Below are 19,073 nucleotides of genomic sequence, written 5' to 3' on the forward strand. Positions count from 1 at the left end.
GCTGAGCATTCTTGGCTCTCATCAAAGTTGTTGAGAGCTGATGGAGCTCAGTCAGAATGTTTCAGGAGACACTCATCATCTGCCAGGATTAGGCCTTTCATCCCCATTGTGATGATCATCTTGAGTTGCGCTAGTGAGTTGTTGGGATATTTCTGCCAGGAATGCAGCTAAATAACTTGGCTTCTGCAACAGGGCCTAGTTAATATCCATTTTTTGGTCTCTAACTTGTTGCCAGAGAATGTGAGTCCTCCGATTGCGTACAAAATGGCTGTGCATTCCCACCTGACCACAGCACACATCAGGATACTCTTTCCATCTTACTGAAAGAATCAGGAGACATGAATGTTTCATATAAGACTCTGTAAATTGGCTCCATTCCTTTAAAAGTTATGGTCTGTAACAGTATAATCTTTCTAAATGAGATGTCAGTTTGAGACACTCCTCTATATATTTTCATCTATAGGTATTCTCTGTCATGTAGGTCTATGCAGTGTCTCCATCTCTGTACATTAAAAATTGAACTTCTTCTAGATTCTCCCTGGACCACTTCCAGTGCTCTTGAATTTCCTAATTGCTGTCTATGTGTAATAATAATTTAAATATCCTCTCAATTCCAACTGTTGAAGAAAACTGAAGCATAGAATAGCATGCTGCCACTGATTGATTATAGCTAAAAGTAAACCTCCTTTATCAGATCACTGGCAAGCAAACAGTTACTGCATTGATGCGCTTTATAAGTAACCTTAAAGCTACCATGTATAAGCAAAATTTTGCAATGCATTTTGATGCCTGTAATATAAAGGACAGAGCATAAATGAATGCTGCAATGAACTATCAATATCTGGAAAGCATTTCTTGGGTGGCAAGAGGGGATGGGAATGATAGCTTAAGTTTCCTGACTGGAGCTACGTGAACATTCATACAGAACTATTTTAGGCATGGTTGAGGTTTGGGCTTAAGGAGTACCATAATGATCATTGTGTGCTGAATGGAAGTTGCCAAATTTCAGCTAGTTGAAATCAGCATATTCCATAGAAGTCAAAGGTACTAGACTGATGATCTGACCTGCTGTCTCTATGTACTGTATTGCTATCCTGGTGTTGCCGAGGTAGTAAAAGAGCTTTAACAGCATAACAAATATGTATGAAATCATGACACAGGTTCTTTTTGAGGTGAGTAATGGCTCTACCCTTTCCATTTCTCTTTCAGAACTGCATGATATTATAATGCATATGTTGTGAATGTGGGCTTTTTGTTTTTAATAACTAAGATCAAGTGACTATTTGTCTGACATTTCCGTATGTCTGGCTATTGGCGCTAGACCTGCTCTCATTCTTACATTTGCTTTATGATATAGTGGTAAACTGCACAGTCAGCTGTCCAGTGAATTTCTGCATTAATGTTTGTTCTCCTGATTAATTAGAAGCATGATTCTTTTTTTCTCTCCTACTAGGGCCAGATGGCTGAGACATGTGCAATATCTGAGCTGTTCAGAGATGTTTTCCAGAATCTAATTAGTTTAGTTTCACCATCTGTAATCTTGAGTACAAAACCTACAGATATAATAAAGGAGGTACAGGTAAGTCTTGTATGCATTTAAATCATTTTTTCAACCTGCTTTCTGTTAATATTAATATGTCTGGTTAGAGGACACTCATGATCCTGTGAATGAACTGCAAGGCTAATAATGTGCTATTTGATCAGAAACCATAGGGAAACACTTTAAAATACATAGCCTCGGGTACAGGAGGATTTGACCTTAGAATTCCTAGGTGACTACTTTGTTGCTAATGCTGCCCTGTAATTTTGAATATCAAATGACTTTTACCATGTTGATCTGTGTGAGCATACAACATATTCCATATTTTATATAGATGATCCCTTATGTCTTGTTTCCTTTTCACAGAATATACAAAACGTAAGAACTCTCCCCCAGGGCACCAGCCCTCCGAAACCTCCCAGGGTTCATGAGCTAAAACTACTAGTGAAGAACATTGTAGCCACACTGACTGATCACAGTGCTGCAGGTAAAACAAAAGCTAAAGCCGACAGATATTCTGCTTCAAAGCTGTAAGGAGGGTGACTCTAAACCTGTAGTGGTCATACTTTCAGACACAACAAAATACAATGAATGGATCAGATAACTCCTCCTTCTGATCTGCTGCCTCTGTGGCACTGGTGGGCCTTCTTCCTCTCTGTCCTCTCCACTTCCAAGAACCTGTAGGTGGGGTGGAATAACTGATTTATTTTAATTTGAATAATTAAAAGACTCATGCACAAAGCTAGGTGTCCTGGCATGTAATACTGTAACAAAACAAAACCCCAGAAGCACTACTTAATTATTCCAAAAAGTAATCCTGCCAAGCTCCTTTCCATCCTGCCATTATTGTTGGAAGCGGACCCTCAGCCCTCCCCCAAAACCCCATGGAGCAGATTCCTTTGCAGCTTGCCCAGGTCACCAGTTTTGGGCTATTTCAAACCAAGAGGGGTTATGCACTGTGCACATCATGACACTCTCGTTCTACGCCCCCAGAAAACTACAGTCAATAAACTGGTTTGTAGCACTGCTAGGTACCATGAAGCACCCTTGCAATTAAGGGGGGCGAGGCGTTCTAAGGCAGCAGAAGATGAAGTCATTGATAAGATGGCTATAATGGAGTTGCACTGCCAAGGAGCAGAGGGCCCTGCTGCCAGTGTGAAGGCATAGGATTTCTCTAGAGATGGCCCTGTCCTTTGGCAAGAGATGCACAGACCTCAGGGTGGTGTGGGAAGAGGCGGACATAGAATACAGTACACTGGTTGTGTTCAGTTCTGTGTGTATGTGAGGTGGGGGTGATCATTCTGTTAGGGGCGTTGAGGGAACTCTAAAGGAAACCTCCTTAGAGTCCTTTTTCCTTAGTCAGGGCCCCTCACCTGCAAGTCTGTTGGTGGGAAGGGGTTGGATATGGCCCAATATGAATTATGTCCAGAGATTTCCAAGAAAGTATGGTCTGAAACGTCACATTTGGGGGAGAGGAGAGGCAACAAAAGGAAGTAAAACTCCTTGAAATACCCTTGTTGTACTGTCACTTCTTAATACAACTTTCCACTTTAAATCATTTGGAAGCTCTGCTTAACAACGGATGACTCAACATAAGCCCTCTGAACATAGGTGTTATAATCCAAGTCACGGTATTTTCTATCTGGTTGAATATTACTTGGTATGACACTGGTTTAGCTGTGCTCTCAGTAATTTGTTAACACTAGAACCCTCCATGAGACGTTTATTCAGGGCAGGGATACTTTATTGAAGAAAGACCTACTTTTTTCCAAAAAAAAAGTCATTGGGGCACATGGAGCGTGAAGCCAAGCAGGAGGTCACTGCCCACTAAACCAAGTTGTGCTGCTTATGTTTGGGGCGTAGGCTTTCGACCTGTCTTTTAAGCGTCTAAGCTTCTTCATGATCAAGCGTGCCTGCTTCATTGCTCCAGGCCTAGAGCACCAACTAAACTTTTCAGAAGTGGGGGAGGTTTAGGTTGGATATTAGGAAAAACTTTTTCACTAGGAGGGTGGTGAAGCACTGGAATGGGTTACCGAGGGCGGTGGTGGAATCTCCTTCCTTAGAGGTTTTTAAGGTCAGGCTTGACAAAGCCCTGGCTGGGATGATTTAGTGGGGGATTGGTCCTGCTTTGAGCAGGGGGTTGGACTAGACGACCTCCTGAGGTCCCTTCCAACCCTGATATGCTATGATTCTAAGTGTCTGATCAGTGACCTTTTGGGTGCCTCAATTTTATGTGTGCCCAACTTGAGGCCTTTCAAAAGGGTGTTTGGTTTTTTTAATGTAGATTTTCCCGCCGCCCCCCCAGTATGGGTGATAGGAACTTTCTGAAAATCTTTTAACATGCCTCAGTCTGAGCATCCAGAATTGCTAGTTACTTAACAAACAAACAGATGCCCCTTTTTGAAGTGCTTCAGGTTGGGTGCAATCTTGGTCTCTATGACTTTTGTAGTGTAAATAGGCCAGAATTCAACAGTCTTTAAACCCTGTGCTTGGGTTTGGCTTGCTGCTGTGACTGGGGTGAATCCTTAGCACTGCCAGGCTTAGGGATTTTTTTTTTCTTAAGTGACTGTTATTGGATCATACTTTGTTTTCGCCATTTGTAAGCAGGACTAAGCTGAGTCTAACCGTGTTGTTGGAGCCCTCTGTAGCATGATTGATTAACCAGCATAGCTGGTTTCTTTGCCTATGTTTCTACATAGGCTAAAACATGAATTTTTAACCTGTCCATAATAGGGTTTTGCCACATTAATATGCCTGTATGAGTTTGTATAGTGAGTTCTAGCTGGTAAATAACCAATGTTTACAATTACTTTGCTAGTAGGCTCTACATGTGTTTTTATGTAGGTCTTTTGTGTGTATGGGGTTCAGGTAACACACATCTTAGATTGATCTAATATAGCAAATTTTGTGTGTGTGTGTAATTTTTTTTATATATATAACTTTGTCTATTTCTGTGCACAAACCTCAGTGCAGATTTGTATATGTTCTTGCCTGTTGTCCTTCTCCAGAGCCCCAAATATGAAAAATAGTGACTTTTGGCACTGTAAAATTTACTACTTTTTTTTAATGTGGTTTTTAGAAGCTATAAATAATACCAACTGTTCCTACTTGGAATAACAGTAAAATTATTCACTTTTTTTACCTTCAACTTGTTAGTACACATGTCTGCATTAGTAGAGCAATGCTCTTGACTGGCATGATCTTTGTAAAAATAGCAGTCTGTAAATCCATTGTTCATTAACAATACGGCGGTCAATATCTGTTACCACAAGAGATAGTAGTTCCTCAAGAAACAGCTAGATAGACAATCACTAAGGACTTCAAATATTTATCCAATTTTTGTTTTAAGTGACTTGAAACCATGTAGCTGTTCCCATAACTTCTCTTGATAACTACATTTCCTATCGTTATTACCCTCCTCCTCTCTCTAGCTCTCGTGATTTTGTTACACTGACACTCATAGCTCTTGGTCTTTAATTTAAAGACCAAGGTCTTTGGGCCCTGGATTGTTTTTCAGTATGTTTATACAGCACATAGGGCAACGATGCCCCAATCTTGACCAGATATTAACGTAGTACAAACAAAAAGGGGTAGGAGGAAGGAATAATGCTAGCATGTGGGGTGGCTTTTTTTTTCCCCTCAGTGGCCTAAGCAAAAAGGTGTCTCCTATTTCTCTTGAGAAAATACACTTATTGATGATTTGAAGTCAACAGATATTTGTTCCTTTCCTTTCCCAATACAGGCAGCATAAATCCAGTGTGTATAACTCAGTTGAATGATCCTCTGCAGAAATTTTCCAGCTCTGTAGCCAAAAATGGAACTAACCTCTCTTGGAAAGAGGATTTCATCTTGTAAGTAACCACCCACATAACATTTTCTATTAAATGTTTTTAGTGTCTCAATTTATATAAGATGTTGGAAGAGGAACTGTGTTTTGAACGTATCCTATTGTGATTTGACACTGGCAGGGCATAACTATGGTTTTTAAAGCAATTTTCTGGTACTGAGTTATAGCAAGTGTTAACATGGATTTCAGTCATTTTTACTTTTAATTGAGGATTGTTGGGCCTGGGATTGGGAAAGTATAGATGTGTAGTTTCTCTCAGAAATGGATGGCAGCATGTAATTAAGGGCATGCCTACACCACAATCTTAAGTCGACCTATGTTAGGTCAGCTTGCAGCAATCACAGTAATTACTGTGGTGGCTGATGTCCACCCTACCCTCCTATTGTCAGTGGTTTGCGTCCTCGCTATGAGTGCTTCCGCTTACTGAAGAGGGGTAGTGTGGGCGTTCTGAGAGCCAGGGCTCGCAGCTCCCTGCTGGGAGCCCAGCTGCTCCCCGCTCCCACCTGGGAGTGAGGGGATGCCACATGGGGCTTCTCACCTCTGGAAAGGAGACCCATGCCCTGAGTCCAGTCAGTTGCCATGCTCCCAGTGGGGATCCTGGGCAGCAGCCTAAGCCAGGCACCTGGGTGACAGCCCAGCTTGGAGCAGAGACCTGGCAGCAGGACTGGGGAGCCAGCTTTCTTGTCAATTCACAGTTCCAGCTGAGCTGTGAAATTGACAAGACAGCCGACGTAAGGCACATGGTGTCTACACAGACACTGTGTCGCCCTAACTACGCTGACATAATTCCACCTCCAAGGTGTAGGACAGGGGTAGGCAACCTATGGTACGCGTGCCAAAGGCAGCATACGAGCTGATTTTTCAGTGGCACTCATACTGTCCGGGTCCTGGCCACCAGTCCGGGGCCTCTGCATTTTAATTTAATTTTTAAATGAAGCTTCTTAAACATTTTTAAAACCTTATTTACTTTACGTACAACAATAGTTTAGTTATATATTAAAGACTTATAGAAAGAGACCATCTATAAAAACGTTAAAATGTATTACTGGCACGCGCAGCCTTAAATTAGAGTGAATAAATGAAGACTCGGCACACCACTTCTGAAAGGTTTCCGACCCCTGGTGTAGGACTTATTATATTGGTGTAATAGAGCACGTGCATCAGCGGGAGCAAGACTGTAATGGAAACACTGACATAAGCTGCCTTATGTCAGCCTAACTATGTATTGTAGACCAAGGCTTAGTCTTTAAAAGGGCATCTGGTATAGTTATATTGTAAGTGCAGGTCACAGACTGATATGCTGTGGGGTGGGAATGGAAAAAGAGAATACAGACAGTTTGGATAAAGCTGCTATCTGACAGTACTCTGACACAGCAGCTGCTTAGGTGATCACTATCCGCTTCAGTGCTTAGGAGGAAGCCACTGATGGGACCAGAGGCTTCTTACTTTACTGGCTAAAAGGAAGGGAGGAGGCAGAAGCAGGTTGTCCTAATAAGTGAGGAAAAGAGGTGCTGCTGTGTGTACTGTGCTGTAGGCCACAGACTAGACACTCTGCCAGGACAATGTGATTCTTTGCCACCCCATTGCTGGAATGAGCATGATGCAACTCATTTGCATTAGTAATAGAAATAAACCAGCTGGATTGAGATATTTCAAGATGAAAGATGCTAAGTGCTTTACCAACTTCATATACTGTATTTGCAGATGGCTTCAGCCATCTGTTAGTGGAACAGAATATCTGTTCCACGCTGCACAGCAGCCGCTACCCTATGTTTTAGGATAGGAAGTGGAAAGAGTATTCTTCTACAGCTGAAAGTGCAGGGGGAGTTCAGGTGAGTGGGATGACTATTTTAACTGAAATTTGGCCATTACACCACAGTTATGGTATGCTTTCCATGGTGATGGGTGCTCTAGATGTGCCTAAGGTAGATAAGTTTGCAAAGTCCTATGAGATCTTTAACAATAAGTAGTCAAGATTTGGTCTATGTCTGCACTGCACACCTTACAGCGGCAGCAGTGCCACTGTAAGGTACGCAGTGTAGCCACTCTTTGTCAGCAGGAGAGAGCTCTCCCGCCGACAAAATAAAACCACCCCCTGCGAGGTGGTTTATTTTCACACCCCTGACCGACAAAAGTTTTACTGACGAAAGTGCTAGTGTAGACCTAGCCTTGGTTGTACATCTTCCTTCACCTCCAGAAGAAAACACTTTCGGGACCACTGTCCCTAGCAGCAGGCTGGGGCATTGGCTCAATAGGAAGAGTACCACCTACTGAATTGTCAACACCACTGCCCTTCCTGCTGCGCCCTGTGTCTTCCTTGGAAGTCTCCTGCGGCTCAACACTGAGAAAGTTCCCACCTGAATAGAAGCATAGTGTTAAAACATGTTTCCAATATTAAAGTTCTCCATTGAACTCTTATACCTATTGCAGAAGGAATATATAAAGTTTAGAGGAAATGTCACAATATCCATATGCTTTAACAGCCCAGTTGATAGATTTGCGTGTGGTGTTTTTGTTTGTCTTTTTTTGTCTATTGCATCAAGCACCACAGGTTGTACCAAAGCAGTTGCGTCTAATGATTCGTGTTGGTCATGTCATGTAGCAAGTGGTTCTTTACTCTTATCCTCTTACAGTGTCCCTTCAGTGTAACTTTGTGCCAAAATACCGTAACATGGACCCTTTTTAGAGAAAATACCAGGGGGAAGCACCAATGATTTTTAAATCAGGAGGTTTCACAGTCAGTGATCAGATATCTATGCCAGAAAACTATTTATTTAAATTTAATATTTACCTCCCTTGTTAAAATCTTACATTGGCAGGATGCACCTCCACTTTTAATAGACCACTGGATCTATTCCATTTTCGGACTTATGAATTTGGGAGTAATTGTTGTCTCAGCTGTACGCAGAAGGAATTGTTTCTCAGTCTTCTGGTAGAGAACAGACATGGAAAACTTCATCCTGAAAGGCAAAGTTTATAACCAACTGAAAAAAGGCACTCTTATAATGGAAATGTTTCAGCAATCCTAAATCTAGTGAGGAAGCTAGATAGATCCAAGGTTAGGCTCCACCCCAGCATTCCCTTCCCTTAAGTTAATTGAGTTCAAGAAGTGGCACACGTTTTCTCTCCAGTATTTGAAAGGCAGGGTGCTGTAAATGCTGTCTAACACTTTCCACTGGCTGAACAATGAAACTGCATTGTGTGGTGCAATATGCTAATACAAGGTGTGTGACAAAATATAAAGCCTTGTGTAAAGAGTAATTTTAAAATGAAGAGGTGAGAAACATTCCCAGTACAATAACTGGAGAAGGAATGAAAACTCTTTGAAGGCTTGACATCATTTTATTTATTCCACAGTGAATTAAATGCCAAATCAAAAGAGTTACAACTGCAGATCTTGGAAGATGGGAAATTGGATAGTAAGTACTGCAACTGAATTCTTTTGCATGGTCCACTCATGGGCATTACTGAGATCTTGAAATAAATCCTCTCTTGTTTACACAGTTGAATAAGATCATGTAAGAAGCTGTCAGAAGTTGGTAGTTAATGTAGACCTGTTCTGCTGGCTAACCTTGGTAGCCAGATCAGGTACGCTTCAATAACTCCAGGAACAAAGGAGGCTGATAGTCGCTGGGGAAAGAAAGCCCTAGAAAGAGGAGTCAGGAGTTTTGCTGGCTTGGACCATTTAAAAAAAAAAAAAATTAATTCTGAAATTCTACCTGGGTTGCCTTTTTTTTTTTTTTTTTTTTTTATATGTTTGTAAGCCCAGTTCTGCTTTAGGGCTTAGCTACTTAAATTAAAGATCAAAGGCTAACTCCAGTGGCAGTTTTAGATGACCTCCTGCTGCAAAGTGGGTATGGGTTTTTCGCTGTTCCCTTCTGTCCCCAAACATTGACACGAGGGATGACATTGTGCAAATGCTTTTCCGTATTCTTGGGTTTTGCTTTATTCTTTAACAAAGCCCTAAGGCAGGACTGAATGTACAAACCAGACTTGAGTCTGAGTGCTGTCTTGAGCTTGGCTGTTGTTTTTTATGGTTCCACCCTCTAATATTCTCTTGCCTTAGACTTCCCATGTTTAATGTTCCTGAATGGGCTTATGAGACCCACTTTCTGTTTGGCGGGTCAGCAGAACAGTGCTGCACTTCTACACAGAGTGCAAAAGTTTGACTGCTTACCATAGCCCAGAAACAAACTCTTGTGCCAGTTGTGTATGGAACTGCTTAACAACTCTGAATAGTCTTGTGTTTGTAAAACTTCTTGTACCAGAGAAGAAAAATACATCCATCGCTTCTGAGTGAATGAATAGAAAGAAATCCTGACTTCCTTTCTGCCCCAAACTGGCTGTTTCCAAGCACATAATCCCACTTATGTATAATCAAACTTTGACTATAGGGAATTGTACGCTACTATACCTGATTCTACCATCCCAGCTTAGAGCTCCTTATCCCTACTTACAAGAAAGGATGTTTCTGTTGCAGAGTAACTCTCTACTTGGTCAGGAGAAGAGCAGACTTTTTTTTTTCTGCCTCCTACCTATTAACTAAGCCCTTATCCAATATAACTTATGTACGCCATATTTAATAACTTAAAGTGCTATGTTAGTCACACAGAATGTGTTTTGAAATTCAAGGTTGGCAAAAAGGAATTACAAAACTATCATAAAACCATGCAAGGGTGAGTGAGTTTTGAATTTCATTACACTTTTGGTAATTGGGGCTATTTTTAAAAGCTCTGTTGGGCCACAGATTTTTAAGTGGAAATAAGCCAATTTTGGGGGAGAAATGGTTGTGTATCAGTAACTTTTTTTTTCTCAGCAAACAAATGTGAGGGGGAAAATAGCCATTGTGTCAAACATATTTACAGAGATGTGGAGGATGGAAACGAATGAAATGGCAAAAAAAATAAAAAAGTTTCACACCGCTCTAATGTAGAGCCATATCCTAATAACACCTCTCAGTAAGGGGGAAAAGTATGTATTATCACTTACCTACAAAAAATCTGTCCTGCCCAGGTGTCTTTAATAATGGTCTTTCAAGATGTCAACCACTACACATACCATACACCATTAATGGCACATTTTTATTACTTTATTTGACTTGCTTAAGAGTCTAACAATAAATATAAAATAAGACTTAAAATTTCTGAAAAAGTAATATTTAGTTGGATATGTGGTGGTAGTGGTTGTTAAATCTTAGTAAGAGGAATGTGGGAAATGCTGGCAGTCATCTAACGTTAATGTAGGTCCATCTATCATAGAGTTTTTATATTGCTGCCTTTTACCATGGCATCTGAGTGCCCTCCATGTAAAATCAATAGCAACACTGACGAATAATGGCTCTCCCTTCTCACGGTGAACATTCTGCGTGGGCTGGGGCTTATTGGATAGAAGGGGTGTCAGTGTTGTGAGCGTCTTTTATAGCAGACTAATCTAAAAGGGCCTTTCTATGTCAGTTGAAGAAGCTAAGCTCTAGCACAACAGTAAGGAGAATCATAAATGCTTGTCGCTCTGAAATATGGAAATCCTGACTTCTTAATACTTAGTGGCATGAAATCCTGACTCCATTGAAATCGGTGGCAAAACTCCCATTAAGATGAAAGGGGCTAAGATTTTGCGCATGGACCTGCATAACAAAGTTTTAGCATCGTGTTAATTTTGTTAACAATAGAATTCTTTAACATAACTATAAGATATCAGAGAGAGAATCTAAACTTGCACTCTAAGACCCACATAAGGAAGTACTCTTAGTTGGCTATGCCAATCCAAAATGAATCCAGGGAGCACCCTCTACGAAATACAAGGCAAGGGCAATAGAGGAGAAAATGAAAATTCAGCTGGACTGTCTTTTGAACAGTTTAATCAGTGTTCAGAATCTCTAGAGGTTTGTTTGTTTTTTTTCCTCCACGTGTCCAGGATGCAGAGGAAAAATTTAAAAAAAAAAAATAGCTGAACTATTCGTGATTAAGTATCTGCCTTCTTTTCTGTCAAGCAGTGTTATAACTATTATAAAAACCTAGCCTTCAAGAACTATAGATCCTTCAAAAATTTTCTCTGCAAATAATCCTGTCTCTTTATAAAGTAAATACCTTATTGTGCTGAAGGGATAATGTCTTGCAATGTTAGGTGCCTCAGCAGTTTGAAGTAGCAATGGCTTCTCCTTTGCACCTTTTCAAAATAACTTCAAAGATATTAACAGCTCAGACAAGACCTTACTATGTCACTTTCATTTATTTTAGGTTCTTTTTCAGCATGGGCAACTGTACCTTTAGACTTGTTCAGGAAACAGCCTTCTGGACAACAAAGCTTTGCACTGAAGAGCAGGTCCAACAGCCGTAGCCCTGTGTTAGGATCGATCAATGCAGAGGTATCACATTCTTAGTTTATGGTTGACTTTTTGACTGTCAGATTGTCCATTTTAAGAATACAGGCCCAATATGCTGTTGCCTGCATGTTTTATAACAATTTACAGAAGTGCCAACTGTGTGTTATGCTACGTAATCAAAATGGTAGTGTTGTGAACTCACTTTGTACTTGTGTAAGTGACTGCATAAGGTGCAGTCAAACAGTGAATCGTACCCTACCTACTTTAAAGCAAAAGCTGTGACTGTTATGGGCAAAGCTTTAAGGAATAATTTGGGTCTTCTAAGGGCTTGTCTACATGAACACTTAGTTCGTGGCAAGCTGGGGTTTGTCTGCCCCACACTACCCTGGTGTATACTTAAAGGTCTGTGGGTACCTTGCTAACATGCACTAACAACTCGTCAGTTAGCTTTGATCTAGTCTGCTCTACAATTCCAGCTGCTGTTTCAAAGTGGTGTCTCTTTCCTTTCAAGGTGTAATTATTACTTTAATTACCAGTTTTTCTCTTTCTAGTTCTCTTACGTGGAACCTAATGAGTCAAAATCCTGGCAAGTTCCTGCTCAGCTTCCTGCCACAAAAATAGAAAAGGAGTGCACCGTAATGCCTTGTGGGACTGTAGTCACTACTGTCACTGCTGTGAAAACCAAACCTCGACTCGAAGGGAAACCTTCTGCACTGAGCCCAGGTGAAGATATCAGTGAAACTTCAAAATGCAAATCCAAGATTGTTTGTTTGTGCTGGTTTTTAGTAGTATAGTTCCAATGGGGGACAGGGAAAGAAAAAAGAACATTGTCTAGATCTATTTAGGGGTGGGGGGGAGGGGTATTTTGGGTTTTTTGTTTTTGTTTTTTTAGTGTAGTCTTGGATAAAATATTTCTTTTTGCGTGAAGCCAGATCCTGCCCCACTGAAGTCAATGAAAGTCTTGCCAATGACTTCAGTGGGAGCAGAATCAGCCTCCTGGTAAGTAAGGTGAGAAATGATCATGACTTCCTTTGCTTGGTACTGTGAATGTTAGGTGTCTCTCTTTGTGTGTGTGTGTGTGTGTGTGTGTGTGTTGAGTATTCCCTTTGAAAACATGAATCTCTGAGTGGGGTAGAGTAGATAGTATGATGCTGCTAATAATATATAAATCCATTGTATTTGGAGCGTTTCTTGCACCCTGTCAAGGTGATCATCTCTCCGTCTGCCCTTGCAAAAAGATGGCACATGATCCTCTACAATCATGCAACAAGCTGCTAATGTAGGCGCTCTTATGACATGTCAGATTTTCTGTCATGTATAGAAAACTTGAAAAAAAAAAATAGACCAAGTGCAAAAGACACAGGACAGAATTACCAGAGCAGAAATTGAAATTGTGGGGGTACCTTGCTTTAACATCCATAATGCTTTCTTGAAGCACAGTGTAATTACTTTTGTTGTCGGTCGTGGGGGAAGGGAAGAAAATGTGGAGTCACCCAGTTTATCCCTCCCACATCCTCATATGCATACGTACCCACAAGAGACTATAAGTTAAATGATAATACCGATATGAAAGGTTTCAGAGTAGCAGCCGTGTTAGTCTGTATTCGCAAAAAGAAAAGGAGGACTTGTGGCACCTTAGAGACTAACCAATTTTAGCATAAGCTTTTGTGAGCTACAGCTCACTTCATAGCTTTAAAACTATTAACTTCTGACTTCTTTATTTCTTGATCTGTTTCTCCTCTGCCCCCAACTCTTTAGTATGGATTGGTGTTGTTCTAAGCTACCATTCACACCTGAAGGGGATCCTCCTTATTAAACAGTTTGATTACGTGGTGATGCTTCCCAGGGGTAACCTGAGGTTGAGAGGCACTTCATGCCTTTAGCATGAAGAAGCCTTGCCTGTGCCTGGCTGGGGTCAGCTTCCTAACTCTGCTGGCCACAGGCAACATAAGCCGTCCCCTCTAGGCCTCACAGGCACCGCTGGTACTCTGCTGATCAGGGATTGGACTGTGCCTATCGCTAAACCCTCTGAGCATCTCCCTGAAGCGGCCAGCCCCTCGTCCACTGGTTGCTTGCAGTATGCACAAATCCGTTTCTCCCAAAAAAGCAGTATATGCCATCTTACCACTTCCACCTCAGATCGCCACTCTGCCAAACACACAGCACTTAGGTTTATGCTGAGATCATATCTATCTAAGTTTATTTAACCAAGTATAGAGATTCAGGTAGTAGCAAGGAGAAGTATTATAAACAAATGATTACATATAAAATAGAATCATAACTCTCTGTTTGGAGACGGGACTTATTTAACAAGATCCTCTCATGTCTAATAATAAAGTATTGCTCATCCAAAATCCGTGCAGCACTTTACAGCCAGACAGGCTTTGACTGACTCTTCTTTCATGAGACCTGTATGCTGTCAGTTTGCCGCCTACCTGAAGAATTCGGTGTGTTTTTTGCACTCCAAGGGCTTGTGTTCCTGTACAGTGCTCATGCAGCTGCGCCACTGTAACGCTTTAACGAAGATGCTACTACACCGCTTGGAGAGCGTCTCCTGTCAGTGGAGTTAATCCACCTCCCTGGGTAGCAGTAGCTGTGTCCGCGGGAGAAGCTCTCCTGTCAGCCTAGCACTGTCTGCACGAGGAGTTAGGTTGGTATAACTGTATCGCTCGGGGGAGTGGATTCTTCCCACTTCTGAGTGAGATAGTTGTACCGATACAGGTCTGTACGTGTAGACCTAGCTCAAGATAAACCAAACCGGTCCTTGGTCTTTATTCATAAACAGGACACCCCCTACTATTTCTTCCTGTAGATTTCTTCTCTTCAATTTCACAATCTCTCAATTTGGACTGAGTCTACAAACAGGCCTACAGCATGAGGCATATGTGATGGGTTGGATCACAGAAACCCCTTTGGGAATGCCACCTGATGTGCCTAGACTAGCTCTGAGCCTGTTTTCCCTGCCAGCTTGGGACTTCAGTCCCTTTCCTGGTTTGAGCCAGACACACTTGCCTGCTGCAAACACAGATCCAAGTCTGAACCATGTCCCCCACAAGCTGCAGGCTTAACTGAAAACAGCTTAAGTGCTCCTATCTCCAGCACTCAGATACCCAACTCCCAACAGGGTCCAAACCCCAAATACATCTGTTTTACCCTGTATAAAACTTATACAGGGTAAACTCATAAATTGTTTGCGGTCTGTAATACTGATAGAGAGAGATGCACAGCTGTTTGGCCCCCCAGGTATTAATACATACTCTGGGTTAATTAAGTAAAAAGTGATTTTACTGAATACAAAAAGAGACAGAACAAAGTGAATTACCAAGCAAAATAAAACACGCAAGTCTAAGCCTAATACAGTAAGAAAACTGAATACAGATAAAATCTCACCCTCAGATATTTCAATAAGCTTTTCACAGACTGAACGCCTTCCTAGTCTGGGCACAATCCTTTCCCCTGGTACAGTCCTGGATCCAGCTCAGGTGGTAGCTAGGGGTTTTCTCATGACTGCAGCCTCCTTTGTTCTGTTCCACCCCCTTATATATCTTTTGCATAAGGCGGGAGTCCTTTGTCCCTCTCTGGGTTCCCACCCCTCCTTCTAAATGGAAAAACAACAGGTTAAAGATGGATTCCAGTTCAGGTGACATGATCACATGTCACTGTAAGACTTCGTTGCACACATGTATACAGGAAGACTTACAAGTAAACAGAGCCATCTACAGTCAATTGTCCTGGTTAATGGGAGCCATCAAGATTCCAAACCACCATTAATGGCCCACACTTTGCATAATTATAATATGCCCTCAGAGTTATATTTCATATTTCTAGTTTCAGATACAAGAATGATGCATACATACAATTAGGATGACCACATTCAGTAGATTATAAGATTTGTAAAGATACCTTACAAGAGACCTTTTGCATGAAGTATATTCCAGTTATATTATATTCACACTCATTAGCATATTTTCATAAAATCGTATAGAGTGCAACCTCACCGCTTACAATACACAATAGGACAGACAGGGAGGTAGGTGTTAATTACCTCCTGCATGAAGGGAATATTTCTGAGGTATGTCACCTCCTGGTGACCTCCCTTAACTCCAAGACCTGAAAAACGTTATTTTCAGTATAAATACATAACTCCTTTAATTATTATCTGCACATACATTTCTCAATGATTATGATGACCAGTGGGCTACCAACTCTTGGTAGAGACCTCACATACCACCCTTCGGTGAATTATTATGCAGATACCCAGCTCAGGGAAATCCCTTTAACACCGTATAATATTCTGCTAGTCAGCACCAAGAGCTCCCTGTGACGCTTACCTTAGCTTAGTAGTTGTTGCTCTCAGAGCACTCAATAATGTCTACACTTTATTTATAATATTAGACTTTTTGGCTTAAATCACAATGGAAATGAGTTTGGCTTCTGGTGGATGCTTGTCCAAATTACAACACTACCATACAACTTGATGAGACTGCCAGAGTCTGTGCTTAGTACAGACCTGACTGGCTCTTTCTAATCCTGATCGCTAGAACTATCTCCAAAGTGGATTGGCAGTGTTGTGGGAGGAAGCTTGTCCAGTGCTGGTCCAGACTGTGCCTTGCTGTAACTAGTGTTGTTAGCCCTTCTGTGACAGGCACAAAGTTTAAAACCCTCTTAAAATTTTGTGTATGTGTAAATGTAGATATGAGTTACAGTCGTCAAATCATTGTACAAACTTTTTTTAGTTTTATTTACGTGGCTCTTTTGTCTAGAATGTTTTAAAATCAAAATTATAAAGAGAAAAATGAGCTCATTTTAAGACTGAAGATTTGGCATTTACCAGTGACAGAACTTTTGTTCAGAATTATACCAGACAGGTTTTTTCAAATGCTAATTTGTGTCCGTAAAAGCACTTTTTCAGATGCCCATTATTTTTGTTATACACATTTCTAAAATACCCATCACCAGAGTATCTAGGTAAGAGATAATAAATGAGAAACTTGCTTCTCAGATTCTCCTGTGAAAACGCCAGCTAAAGTGAAGGTGATTGAAAAAGATTTCTCAGTTCAAGCAATCCATTGTCAAGGTGCTCCGGTCAGCAAAGTGTTATCCTCTTCGGATACAGGTAAGAGAGAAACTTCCAAAGCCTGTATCTATATCCCTTTTTCTCTCCTATGCCATAGATTATCCTAAAACATTAAATTAACAGCAAGACCTTTGCCTTAATGCCTTCTGGCAGGTATCCTAGCATTTGTTAGCAAATATTACAGTCAGTGTAGAAGTCTGTGTGTAACTAATTCCGAACTTCCTGAAAATCTGCTAAGGAGCTGTGCTGTTAGGAGAGAAGGGAAGCCAGTGGAGCAGCAGCCAGGTTGGCTCCTCTTTACTTGTCAACTGAATATCTCTTTCCTACACATCCCTGGGCTCCATGGGATTAGGAAGGTGCAAAGATTCCCTAATCCACAATTCCTAAACTTCTTCCACCGGAGGGGACAGTGCACAAAAGCTCTGTGAGTGGGACTGCTGCTGAGTCCTCCTGTCAGAGGAGGTGCGCTCCCTTGTGTCTAAATTAGAGGAAGAGAAAGATGGCCTACGGAAGTCAGAAGACTGGATTCTCTTCTAGCTCTGCCACTGACTCACTTTGTGACCTTAAGCAACTCGTGTATCCTCACTGTGCCTGCTTCTCTACCTTTTGTAAATCACCCAGTAGATAAAAGATGAAGTGTGTTTAAAATACTAGGTAGTGATGGTGGTAGAACCGTTCTTCTTGTATTCACTTTTGGCATGTGGTTACATATGCTTTTTCATGTATTTAAATATAGACCCAAACCTTTCAAGTGTATATAAGTGCAAACACTTCCCCCTCCCCCCCCCCCCATATTTTGAATCTTCAGTGTCCTTATTTATATGGTCTTGTGGATGTCTTCCTGCAATCTGAAAATAGTCAAAATGCACTTCAAAGAAAAAAAAAATTCCTTTATCCACAGTCCTTGTGTCCTTCACTCCTTGTGTCACAGTGAACATCACTCCCTTCTTGGAACTATAGTATCATGGAAATTAATAATTGTAGAGACTCATTATGTCATCTTTAAATGGCACATGCTGTGGAGTTTACTGCTCCTTTTGGGGTAGAGATTAGAGCACACGGCACGCTCTCTGGAGCCAGTTCACACAGTTCCTGAAACAGACGGAGGGTTTGCTGGATGATGAAGTTCTGCTGGCCCAAGGATAAAGATCCATGGTAGGCAGGCTGTTGTACACCAATGCAGGGACTGGTGTTCATGCAGATTACTGTAAATATATTTTTTGTTTGTTTTTCGCGTAGGCCTCTTTAAGGTCTATTTGTTTACTTCATTTGTAACATTTAAACCAATCTGATAGCTTTCTTTGGCAGGGTAACAAATCTTGTGGATGGGGGAAGCAGTAGACATGGTATATATTGACTTTAGTAAGGCTTTTGATACTGTCTCGCATGACCTTCTCATAAACAATCCAGGGAAATACAACCTAGATGGAGCTATTATAAGGTGGGTGCATAAACCATTTCCAGAGAGTAGTTATCATTGGTTCACAGTCAAGCTTGAAGGGCATATCGATTGGGGTCTCGCAAGCTGTGTTCCCTCTGAGCTGCGTGGTCATGTGGCAGTCCAGGAATGAATTGGGTGCCGCGCACTTGATTAGCAGAACCACACATGGCAGTGTGTGTTCAGGTGCCCCTCCATACTGTTCTGCAGCCGCGTTGCTCCTTCCCCCAGCTGCTCCTGGGACCCTCCTGCTTGCTATGCAGAACTGGGGAGGGTGGGAGAAGGAGAGGCACTGATGTCAGGGTGTCCGCCTCCCCCCGGCCCATTTAGGCCATCTCCACAGAGCAGGGAGAGGGGACAGGGCACAGGAGCAGTAGAGCTGCTGGCAGCTGCTGTGGTCTGAGCCTTCTAGTGAGTGCCTTAAAGAAACAGTGCGCGCGCGCACACACACACACTTACTTTCCTCCCAACACATACTTTTGTTGTTGTTACTTCTTGGTACTTCCTGAAATGTGCACATATTCTCTGTAATTTTATTCTTTTAGTTTTTTGACTGGTCTGTGCATTTCATAATTTTATTTCTCTCATGCTTAAATTTAATTATTTGAGTAGTAGTGAGTTCTAAAATGCCTAACCTGTCCTGGCTGGAGTAATTATCCCTATGGTAACTTTAAAAAAAAAAAAAAATTATACCTAGGTTTTTTGTTTCTACTGGTGGCGCACATCCGCACATTACCTTGATATTGGTGCACATAACAAAATTCATTCCGCACGTGGATGGAGAAAATAGAGGGAACATTGCCCGCAGGGATCAGTTCTGGGCAGTTCTGTTCAAGATCATCATCAATG

The 19,073-nt window shown here is 41.5% G+C and overlaps 1 protein-coding gene across 1 annotated transcript in view; it reads left to right on the forward strand.

Moving 5' to 3' along the window:
• Nucleotides 1-19,073, forward strand: part of C2CD2 (C2 calcium dependent domain containing 2) — a 55,355-nt gene that overhangs the window by 21,404 nt on the left and 14,878 nt on the right. Inside the window, exons 5-11 of the mRNA XM_074969595.1 lie at nucleotides 1,454-1,579; nucleotides 1,907-2,027; nucleotides 5,283-5,391; nucleotides 8,745-8,806; nucleotides 11,624-11,751; nucleotides 12,261-12,432; nucleotides 16,712-16,825. Of these exons, the coding sequence (XP_074825696.1) occupies nucleotides 1,454-1,579; nucleotides 1,907-2,027; nucleotides 5,283-5,391; nucleotides 8,745-8,806; nucleotides 11,624-11,751; nucleotides 12,261-12,432; nucleotides 16,712-16,825 (832 nt within the window). The remainder of the gene's footprint in view (nucleotides 1-1,453; nucleotides 1,580-1,906; nucleotides 2,028-5,282; nucleotides 5,392-8,744; nucleotides 8,807-11,623; nucleotides 11,752-12,260; nucleotides 12,433-16,711; nucleotides 16,826-19,073) is intronic.

The sequence above is a fragment of the Natator depressus genome, chromosome 1 (genome assembly GCF_965152275.1).
Source record: "Natator depressus isolate rNatDep1 chromosome 1, rNatDep2.hap1, whole genome shotgun sequence".
Classification (NCBI taxonomy): domain Eukaryota; kingdom Metazoa; phylum Chordata; order Testudines; family Cheloniidae; genus Natator; species Natator depressus.